The sequence below is a fragment of the Monodelphis domestica genome, chromosome 2 (genome assembly GCF_027887165.1).
Source record: "Monodelphis domestica isolate mMonDom1 chromosome 2, mMonDom1.pri, whole genome shotgun sequence".
NCBI lineage: Eukaryota > Metazoa > Chordata > Mammalia > Didelphimorphia > Didelphidae > Monodelphis > Monodelphis domestica.
Window position 1 is genome coordinate 245,572,902 of NC_077228.1, and position 12,024 is coordinate 245,584,925.

Sequence of the window (12,024 nt, forward strand, 5' to 3'; positions counted from 1 at the left end):
ATTTCTTCATATAAAAATTGCCTATTCATATTCCTTGTTAATTTGCCAATTGGGGAATGATTTAATTTCTTATGAATTTGACTTAGTTCTTTATATATTTGAGAAATTAGATCTTTGCCTGACAGCTACTCATTTGCTGAGCTAAACCTAACTTAATCCTTTGCAGAAGTCATAGTCATTAAGTATAATGGTGGCAATAATATTCCAAGTAAATGGACTCTAAGGCCTCTTAACAGATTGACCCGCTGCTCCCTTTCCTCGTGTCTTCAAGAATGAAAATAGTGTCCAACCAATCTCCTCAGCTATCATTTATTTAGGCAAGAGAGATGATGAGAATTGACTGCCTAATATATAAAGAAACCCTTGGGCCTAGGCTTATCTTGACCTTCCAATGACAAAGCAAGGTTTAGCACTCAGAGGCCAGGGGAATTTTTAAACATCTGAAGCACATAGATAAGAAGTGTCTATCAGGAGAAGCCCTGAGATTACATAATTGGACAGCAATATGTATTTGATTATAAACTGATTGGCCAGGAGGTATGAAGAAGGTGTAATTTGGGGGGACTCACACTCCTTAGATGGAGAATAAGTATTGAAGGAAATGAGGAAAATGTTGATGAAAATGGCTTCCCTCACTACTCCCTTCCAGAGTCCCTGAATTACTTGAGGTAGACAAAATGGAGATCTCCCCTCAGTGAAGACATGCCCTTTGATGGTCATGCCAGCCCTCAAGGGCAGCAGGGAGGTCTCCTCTACCAGGAGAGATATGTGAGACCTCAATCCAGATATACACTGTTTTGGGGAACTCACAAGCCTTGTGACACCTTGAAAACTGGCAACAAGATGGAGTCTGTCAATGGGCTTATTCTCTAGATGTAAATAAATGAAATTGAATTAACTATCTGACTGCTTATTTGATTTAATTGTTGATTGGGGCAAAGGGTAAAGGTTATAGGGGTTGTAGGTCACACTCAATATCTTTCTAAATAAATCTAATTACTGAAGTACAAGGTTTTCTTGTAGTTAGGAGAGAGAAAAAGGAAAAAGGGGAGATCATTCTCACTGATTTGAGTCCATTATCTCAATAGTTTTGTTAAAATTAATTGTGGTTGGACTCTGAATATTTATATATGTGGAGCAGAACCAGGAAAACATTGTACACAGAGACTGATACACTGTGGTACAATCGAACATAATGGACTTCTCCATTAGTGCCAATCCAATATCCCTGAACAATCCACAGGGATCAAGGAGAAAAAAACACTTCCCTCAAGCAGAGGACAAATGGTGGGAGTAAAAACACCGAGGAAAGGCAACAACTTGACTACAGGGGTGGAGAGGATATGACTGAGGAGAGACTCTGAATGAACACTCTAATGCAAATACCAACAACATGGGAAAGAGTTCTGACCGAGGACACATGTGATACCCAGAGGAATCACGCATTGCCATTGGGAGGGGTGGATGGGAGGAGGGGGAAAGGAAAATGATCTTTGTTTCTAATGAATAATTTTTAATAATGACCAAATAAAATAATGTTTAAAAGAAAAAGTCACAAAATGTAAAATAAATAATTTTGATCACATTAAACTAAAAAGTGTTTGTACAAACAAAACCAATGTATCCAAAATTAGAAGGGAAGTAACAAATTGGGGAACTATCTTTATTACAAAAACCTCTGACAAAGGTTTAATTACTCAAATTTACAAAGAGCTAAATCAATTTTACAAAAAATCAAGCCATTCTCCAATTGATAAATGGGCAAGGGACATGAATAAGCAATTTTTCAGCTAAAGAAATCAAAACTATTAATAAACCCACGAAAAAGTGTTCTACATCTCTTATAATCAGAGAAATGCAAATCAAAACAACTCTGAGGTATCACCTCACACCTAGCAGATTAGCTAACTTGACAGCAATGGAAATTAATGAATTTTGGAGGGGATGTGGCAAAGTCGGGTCATTGCAATGATCCTGAACAACCTGAGGGATCTATGAGAAAGAACACTATCCACATTCAGAGGAAAAACTGTGGGAGTAAAAACATTGAAGAAAAACAACTGCTTGATTCCATGGGTCGAGCAGGATATGATTGGGGATATAGACCCTAAATGAACATCGTAGTGCAAACATCAAAAGCATAGGTTCTGATCAAGGACACATGTAATTCTTAACGGAATTGCATGTCGGCTATGGGAAGGGCGGGAAAAGGGGAGGGAGGAATAGTATATGATTTTTGTAACCAAGGAATAATGTTTGAAATTGACCAAATAAAATTTTGTTAAAAATACAAAAAAAATTGTTAAAAAAGAATTTTGTTGAGAATCTTTGGTATTCATTTGTCTCTAAAATTAACAGACTGATAAAATATACCTAATTCACACAAGATAATTAAGAGACTAGGCAACTTGACTACAGAATAACTTGTCAATCTGAATAAACAAAACTACCAAAGTAGTAATAATAAAAGGGTTTTTAATAGAGGCAAAAATATTATAATCTGGGATCTCTTAAGTACTGAGGTCTCCAATAAGGAATAAAGGGTACTAAGTTTAAACACATTCAAGAAGCAGAGCCTTGAAAATAGATTTTGCATAAATTATTTTACCCAATAATTAAAAGTAATAGACTGGGAAAGATAATAGCCAAATAGTCAAGTAGTGGTACTTGCCCTCAAAAAATTCTTAGTCCTGGAAAGAACAATATAGACAGTAAGTTTGACTGATGATCATCAGCAAGGTCAATTGATGGTCAGCTATTACATTCAACAGACCTTATCAATAAAATTCATCAGCCAGGCATAGATAGTTACTAATTTGTGCCACTTTGGGCTTCCCTAACTAGAATTGAAAAAAGCTGCTCTAAGAGATGTAATAATTGGACCAGGTTTAATGAGATGACCTCAACTCTCTCCCTTGACTGAGACAGTGAAGGAATCATCTTTGTTCAGGAGAGGGGGGAATTAGAACAGGTTGTAGGACTTGTCAACATACCAAACTGTTCACATATGCCCACATACTGTTCCTGTCTTCCCACTACTCTGTTCTTTTCCTTAATACCACTTATTCTCATTATTATATAAAGAATTTAGCTACTGCTGATTTATTTTATATGAAATGAAATAAAGAATATAAAACTTAGAGTAAGCTAGGTGGCTCAGTAAATAAAATATTGGACTTGGAGTCAGGAAGAGCTGCATTAAAATCTAGTCTTTGATACTAGTTGTTTTTAATCTTTGGCCAGTCACTTAACCTTCATGAATCCTAAAAAAAAAAAAAAAAAATTTAAATAATAATCAAACAAAGCTGTTTTTATAGCCATTATTTTTATTTCCTTAGAAAAAAAGAATGCATATACATATGCATGGCACCCAGATTAAAAACTGAGTTCACCAAATGGATACAGGATTTCAAGTTATATACTTTTCGTGTCAGTTGTATTGCTACTACTGTTATTGGAGTGGGGTAGGGGAAGCAAAAGGATGGAAAAACACATTTTGGTTTTGGTTTTTTGTTTTTTTTAAATATTGGATTTAGAGCAGCCAGTCCCAATAATTCTGACAAGAGCAGAAAATCGTTTTTCTGCTTAGATTCCTTTCCCCTTGTGGAAAGGAAGAAGATACAGACCACTGAGGAATTGTTCTATTAGCAGTGTATTACACTATTAGAATCTTTCCCTGACTGGGGGACAGTAAAGAAAGATAATTCCCAAGAGCACTTTGGGTTAATTTACCAAACATTTTTCTTACAATTATAGCAAACACTTTCCTTAGCCACAGCAATTCAGTTGTTTATCCTAATATCTTTGACAGAAAAAGGTTAAGAACAAGGCAAAATACCCAGATCCTGCATAGCACCAATATAAAGACTACCACACAAAGTCCAAACCTACTTCACACTCTCTTTAAGCAGCTTTCTCTCAGAATTCTCCTGGAAACAACTCTATCATTCTCAATCCCACAATGTTAATAATGGTAGACTCAGGGGAAGCATCTATATAGCAATGCTGCCCTAATTCAAAAAGGTTGATGATTTGTACACATTTATTTTATATTTTGATCCTTTGATAAAGCAGTTTTGTTTGGGGGAGTTTACACCCCAAGAAGCCTGGTAAAACCTGTACAATGTTTCTATGATTGCCTAATTTAAAAGGAATTCCATGATGCTGAAAGAAATAGGTATGGTTGATGAAAGACCACATAGTTTTAACTGAAGATACTGAAAAGCCAGAACAGAGAAAGAGGCATCAGCAAAAAGAAGACAGTGAAGCAGCACCCACTTGCCCCCAAAATGAGGAACCAGCTAATATCTTAAATCCTGTTGAACTATCTGCCCCATACCTGATTTGATAAAGGGTTCAAGATGTCTAGCAAGGTTAGTGTACCCTGTCAGATGCATCTGTGTGGGATTAAAAAAAATTTTTTTAAACGACTGCCCACTCCCATTACAATTACAAAATTGAAGTCAGAAAGTGAGAATAGAAGAGGCAGAAGTTTATTTCTTCTGTCTCATGAGAAAGGGCAAGTGCCCTAATGGGAAAATGCAATGCATGGGTGCAGACACAGACATTATATTAGTTCCTGATGTGAGAACCCCCTTGTCCAACTCCAATTGTCAGGACTTACAATCTAGGCATGAAGTCTACCCCAATCAGAAAACAACAAGTACATAGCATGAGTTCATCATGAGCCCCTACTTGGAAGGAGTAAAATTATGGGAAAGTAGCCATGTCCACAAAAGTGACTCCCTTAGCTTTTAAACATATGTACTGCCTTCTTCATTTCTTGAGCTGGCAGGATATCCTTAGATAAGAAGCAAAAGGGACCTCTCATCTACCCATTTCACCAGACCTGCCTCCCAAATCTATTAAGCAAATAAACAAGAAGTCCTTGAAACTAAAACAGACTTGCTTACACATACCATTTTGAGAATTATTCTTCCTGAGAATAATGCACTTAATCATATTTCATTCATATCCGTACTCTTGGGCTCTCTATACTTGAGATACTATGTAGGAAAAATGTTGGTTGCTTTCCTCACTTGTCTGAACTTGAATACTCTACAGTTCTAGGCAAAATTATAGGTTTTCTTTGTACTATGTCTTCCTCACTAGACACATACCTTGCTAAGATTATTTTACAATTTAAACAATATATTTATAACTTATAGACAGTCTCTTTTTAAAGTACCAGGAAATAATTACTCATCAGTATTTTCCATTACTTTTTTATTACTATGAAAAGAACACTTACTTATATTTGTATTCTCTGAACAGTAGTTGTCAAATAATAAACACAATAAATATCCTTTTTTCATTAATTTATTATTCATATAAACCCAAACTGGAGGGATCTAAAACTTTGGGAGTGCTTTTCAGGTGCCAACTCTTGGTGACAACTTGGGGTGAATCCAGCTGTGTAACAAGTAAATTGTTGTAACATATAGTATGTATTCTTAAAATATTTCTCATGGTCACAAAATATGTATTGGGAACATATTAGAACAAAACTTGAGGGGATGATGGTCAACATCTGGAATAGGAAAATATGTTTGGTATGATATGTTTATGTATATGTTTGCATATGTCTGTGTCTGGAAGAAATAAATGGTAAAATGACATAAGACAATAAAGACAAGAGAAATAATGATGGTGAATTCCTTATTCCTTTTTTAGGGAAGAAACTTGGTTATACCTTCAACAACCAGAACTTCCATAATGTGTCCTTGGGTCAAGGACAAGAGGTAGTAGCAGAGGCTGCATTGGATCTGGCTGCCAAGAATGGCCACTGGGTTATCTTACAGGTAACACCCACTATTACACCAACAACCCTAATTATAGAGGATCCCGTATCAGTACTATCTCCCTTCCATCGGTTTGTCCTCTTAATAATGTGACATTAGGATAAAGGAGTAACAATTTGTTTTTGTTTCAATAAATTTATTGTCAAATTTGATTTGGTATCACATGCAATTGCCTCCTTCTTAGTTTTGAGTTCAGGAGTTGAGAAAGCACCACTTTTTTGAGGGATCTCCTCCAAAAGAAAAGAAGATTCCTCTTGATCCCACTGAGTTGTTGCAGGGCTGTAAAAGGAATGGCTTTTCCATCAGTCAGGTATACTTTTGGTGATGAATTTGTGATTCTGGTCTCCACTTGTTCCCATGAAGGTATGATTGTCTCACTCAGCTTTAACTAACAAAAGAAAAATTGCAAACCCTGTGTTGACTTGAATCTTGTGTTCTACCACATTCAGAATTTTGAGCCTTCATTCACTAAGAATTTTTAGAGGTTTTTTTTCCTAGCCTTTATTACTTTGCATTTCAGAGATCATTAATTTGATTACTCAATGCCAAACAATCAGACATTATTTGATTGAATGTAACATGAGGGCAATGATTTCAACTCAGAAACTGATCTCTGCAGGCTTAATATTGAATTTTTAAAATTACAAATTAACATTATCAGTGCTGCATTGTAGTTTTATTCATTTTGTTATTGTATTTATTTATTTTGTTTCACATAATTGGGAAACATTACATTGTAATTTGGTTTGGCACACTCAGTTTTTTGGCCCTACTGGCTGTGACTATGACACTTCTGCAAAAGAGCATAATAGAGATCCAGCCTCAGACAATTCCTAATTGTGTGACCCTGGGTAATTTACTTAACTCCAAATGTCTAGCCCTCACTGCTCTTCTGCCTTAGAACTGATCTAAGAAGTAAAAGTTTTTTTTTAAAAGGAATATCATGTGTAGTTGTTGAGTCCTGTTAATTTTCTTGGCTGGAATGGTTTTCCATTTCACTTTACAGATGAGGAACTTGGGCAGAGTTAAATAACTCACCCAGGTTCATACATCTAGTAAGTGCCTGAGGCTGGATCTGAAGATGAGTCTTGCTGATTCCCAGCCTAGTGCTCTATCCACTGCACCACCTATCTACCTCAGAGTACCTTATAGACTCAATCTATGTAAAGTTTTAAGGAAATATATTCAGAAATTCTTCTGCTTGTTGCAAATAACTAACTCTCGACTCTAAGACTCTCTTGTCTAAGGAGCTCTTCAGAGAATTAGAACACAAAATAGACTTTTAGGAGTCCGAGATCACTCATTAATGTCTCTAGACTCTGAGGCACTTTAAGTTCAGTAGAGTATCCTAAACTACCCCAAAGTTGAAGGACCTCTCTAGAGTGGCTCCAAGAAACATCTTATCTTCAGAAATCTGCTCTGGATTCAACCTGATCTCTTAAAAAACAAATTCCAAATCCTCTGTATCTTCCAGAGGAACACATTGGTTCCAGCAATTTTCTAAGGTTCTGAACGAAATTGAACTGGAATTCTTTACAAAATCCATTGGAAAGCAGCCTAGAATCTTGAGTTTCCTTGATGACCATGGGAAATATACTGTTAACCTTTCTTAAATCTTCCAGGTAAAAACTCAGTTCAAAATTCATAAAAGTTACTCCCTCGTCCACCAAAATGAGGATTTACCTCCCCACTTTGTTCACTCTCTTAGTGCTCAGAGAAATTAGGCTCTCTAGAACTAAATTTTTCTCTTTAAATTTTTTTTCTTATAAATAGAATTTATTCACGTGTCCCAGCTTCTTCCCCCTTTCCCATATCACAGTAGGCAGGAGAAAGCCATGTTCATACAAATTATGAATTTCATGTTTCTACCTTTCAGTTCATTTTCTGATAATAATATTTATAATTTATTCTTCAAGAATTAAATCTGTAGCCGTGTGTGATGTTCCTCGGATCTTCATTATCCCATGTAGTTCTTCCCCATTTTCATTAAAAAAATAACCTACTCATTATCATATACAACAATGGGCATCCCCTCAATTTTCAAAGGACTATCCTTGATTTAAGTGCTTCAAGCAGTCCCAAATACAGATGAAAAGCTTCCTCCACCAGAATATCCAGATAATAACATAAACGTGTTCCTCAAAAAATCAGCCAAGTATTTGTTACTTGTGAGTCACTAGCATTTGCTTAGCAAATTGGTACTTTGGCTAAAATATTCCCTGTACTCTATAAGTTATTGAGACTCTATAGTCCAGAAAGATAATCATTCCTGTAAACACCTGGACCCTGAAAAGAGTTTATAGTCTAGTTGGTTAACTATTCAGATTCACATACATATGTACATGCACATGTATTAAAACCTTAAGGACTAATAATTGTAACTGAAATAGAGCACATGGGAATGAGGATACCCATTATGGACTGGGTTCATTGTAAAAGTATTCATGGAGTAGATGAATGTGGTTCTGTAATTTTTGAGTAACTAGAGAAGACATTTCAGGTTAGGTGGGGAGAAGAGAAGGAGGGGAACATCATAAGCAATATGGAATATCAAACCTAGAAAGTACCCTAGAGGGGGCAGCTAGGTGACTCAGTGGATTGAAAGGCAGGCCTAGAGATGGGAGATCTTGGTTTACATCTGAACTCAGCTATTTCCATCTGTGTGACCCTGGGCAAGTTACTTAATCCCTGTTGCCTAACCCTTACATTCTCATCTGCCTTGGAACCAATAAACAGTATTGATTCTAAGACAGAAGGTAAGGATTTAAAAAAAAGGAAGTACCTTAGAGATCACCAACTCTACCCCTCCCTTACGTTGTAGGGAGTGGGAAACTGAGACCCAGACTATTGAAATGATTTGTCCAGGTTAACATAGTAAAAAGGCAGAATTTTAACCCAGGTTTCTAGACTCCTACTTTAGAACTATTTCTATGATGTCAAACTTAAGATCATGGCAAGATTGTATAAGATATTGAAAGCCAAGCCTTGGGAGTCTTTCTTTGCTGAGATGCAGAGAAAAATATTAAGTGCTTACTATGTGGCAAGATTCTGAATATTGGGGACACAAATACAAATAAGAAAGAAAGATGGCACCTATCCCTAAGGAGGAGCTTGCATTCTAAAGGGTGAAGATAACACATAAAAGAACTAGAAAGAGAGGTGTATAAAGAAGAGAGGTATACCCACTGCATCATAGTATAGATATGGCTAAGAAGTATCCTTGAGGCTTTTTCCAGGCAAGATAAGACAAAAGCTCTTCTCTCAGAATCATCTTTATTCCAGGGCTAACGCCTAGTTTCCAATGCAGGGGAGAGAATGATTACCAAAGTGCAGATAGTGTGATGTGTAACATTTGGTTAGTAAATGTCAGTGTTTATTTTTGAGCAAGGAAATAGCATGGTGAAAATTGTTTAAGAAAGTTAGTCTTGGAAATAGTGTGCAAGATGAATTTAAGACTAGAACTTCAAGGTAAGGATAACCACTTTGCTGGACTCTGCAGTGGTAATTCCTTAGGAAAAGGGCCAGGCAACCAAAAGATGAGGTTTTATATGGGGTGCTGTCTAATTTAGTTGACCTCCCAGCCTTACTCCAGAGTATGAATTCTTGGAAACCAGGTTCAAGGTCAGATTGTTACTGTCAGGTACAAACTAGTGGCTTCTTCACTGCTAACATAAAGCATAGAAAAATAACTCTCTTCTTGCTAGAACATCCATCTGGTAGCCAAATGGCTTGGATCCCTTGAGAAGAAGTTGGAACAACATAGCAAGAGCAGTCATCATGAGTTCAGAGTCTTCATGAGTGCTGAGCCTGCAGCTTCTCCTGATGGTCACATCATTCCCCAAGGCATCCTAGAAAATTCAATAAAGATCACTAATGAGCCTCCCATGGGCATGCATGCCAAACTGCACAAGGCCCTGGACAACTTCACTCAGGTATCACCTTAGGGGAAGTGGGTAATTTGCTTCAACAGTCCCAATGAACACTGAGAATTCAACTGTGAGATGTGCTCAGGCTATGCTGAAAGTAAGGGAAATAGAGGCTATTGTTTTTAAATTATCCTCTGTCCATTTTGTCCCCAAAAATGTTTCTCTGGCAAGAGATCTTACATGTTTGGAGGTAAATGGGAATATGTCTTAAAATCACTGAATCACTGAATTTTAGAGTTAGAAGTGACATCTGCAACCATTTATCAAAAAGTCATCCCCCTGGTGGCCATCCAGACTTAATTTAAAAACATCCTAAGAGGGAGAACTCATCTCCTGAAGCATCCTATTCCACTTGTGGCCAACTCTTTTCCTCTTTGCAACTTCATATTGTTCTAATTTGGTCCTTTGGAGCCAAACAAAACAATCTAATCCCTCTTTCCTGTGAAAGCCCTTCACATATTTGAAACACAGCTTTAATGTTCGCAATCGGGTTTTTGGTTTTTTGACTGCAGAGAGGGGACAAGCTTAATATCTCTAATTCTTTCATGCTTATCAGAATATGGTACAATTTTAAGGCCATTTACTATCCTTCCCATTATTCCCTAGTCACTTTCCAGATTAGCAATGTCCTTCCTAAACTGGGGCAACCAGAATTTGACACAATATACCATCAGCTCTCTTACCAGGGCAAAGAACAAGGGGACCCTCACCTCCTTTCCTGGAAGTTGTGCCTCTCTTAATTCAGGCTGGGGTTGCATTTTTTTTTGTACTACTGCATCATAGGGCTGATAAGAATAAACTAGTTAAATTTTAAATCCTCATTTTAAAACCTCATTTCTTTTTCAGACCAAAATTCTAAAGAGTCTAGCCCATCTCATACTTGGACTCTATTTTAACCCCTACAGAATTTCATTTGGTTAGATTCTATCCAATCTTCCAGCCTGTCGAATCACCTTCCCAGCTCTGTTTGGTCTCCTTCCCAGCTCTGTTATCTGCAAATTGGATAAGCAGTCTGTCCCTTTGTCGAAATAATTGCTACATAATGCCATTTTAGCCATTTGAAAGCAAAATTTAAGGCCCTTTTTTTTAATTGTCTTCACCAGCATATGTGCTATCTTGTATTATTTCTGTGACCAACTTGTTTCATTTTTGTGATCCTACTCTGAGCTGGTTGTAACATTTTAATATGCAATTTCTGTTTAGACAGAGTAATTTTCTTTTCTTCTAATTTTTATATTACAATTTTTTCTTCCCTTCAACACCTTTCCTACTCATTAAGAAAGAAATACAATATTCATTATATAAATTCATGTAAACATATTTCAACATTAGCCATGCTCTAAAAAAAAAAGCAAGAAATGTAAAGAAAAAAATGTTTCCATCTGCAATCAGAGTTCTCTTCTAGAGGCATTTTTCATCATGAGTCCTTTGGAAATGCTATGGCTCTATAACTGTGAATGATACAACACTGTTTTTACTATGTATGTTATTTTTCTGATTCTGTCCACTTCACTTTGAATCAGTACATATAAGTCTTCCCAAGTTTTTCTGAAACCATCCCCTTCATCATTTCTTACAACAAAATAAAATAATATTCCATTACATTCATATACTACAGGTCATTCAGCCATTCTCTAATTGATAGGCATCCCTTCATTTTCCAGTTCTCTGCCACAACACAAGGAGTTGTTATAAATATTTTTGTATATATGGATCATTTACCTTTTCCTTTGATCTCTTAGAGGCATTTTCAAGTATGGACGTAATTTTTTTTAATCTAGAAACAAAAATCCTCCAATAACCCTAGCCAGACTAAAAATATTATTAAATTGACATTGACCACTATTTATTTTTCAATATCTGGTGTAAAGATTAAAATTTAGGGGAGACTGAGGCAGGTAGAAATTAGTTTCTCTCTGCAAGGACTATTATATTTTTATGAGGTTTATTAAAGGTTAAGGATTAAAGAAAATACAGAATAAGAAAGCACATGCCTAGGCCAGAGAGGCCTAGACAAGATAACCTCACATCATGAAAGAGAGGTATCTGCTCCAAAACAGAAGTCCAAAAGAGACCGAGCCTATTCACAAACAAATTTAAATACCCCATCTAGCTCTCGGCCCAGGTGAGAGTTCAGTGAGATTAGAGGGCATTCTGGGGAAGTGGAGCAAGGATTTCTGGGGATTGAAGTCCTTTATTCGAGTCTATTTTTACACTGGAAGACTATGGAGGAGAGCCCAGGGTCAAGTCAATTATAAAACAATCATAGTTCCCTATGAGAATTCAAGAATGTGGGT

At 36.5% G+C, this 12,024-nt stretch overlaps 1 protein-coding gene across 11 annotated transcripts in view; it reads left to right on the top strand.

Annotated features, from left to right (window-relative positions):
* Positions 1–12,024, top strand: part of DNAH9 (dynein axonemal heavy chain 9) — a 755,194-nt gene that overhangs the window by 670,227 nt on the left and 72,943 nt on the right. For all 11 annotated transcript variants that reach the window (XM_056817453.1, XM_056817454.1, XM_016430769.2 and 8 more), the window contains 2 exons: positions 5,674–5,801; positions 9,506–9,733. In XM_056817453.1, coding sequence (XP_056673431.1) covers positions 5,674–5,801; positions 9,506–9,733 — 356 coding nt within the window. The remainder of the gene's footprint in view (positions 1–5,673; positions 5,802–9,505; positions 9,734–12,024) is intronic.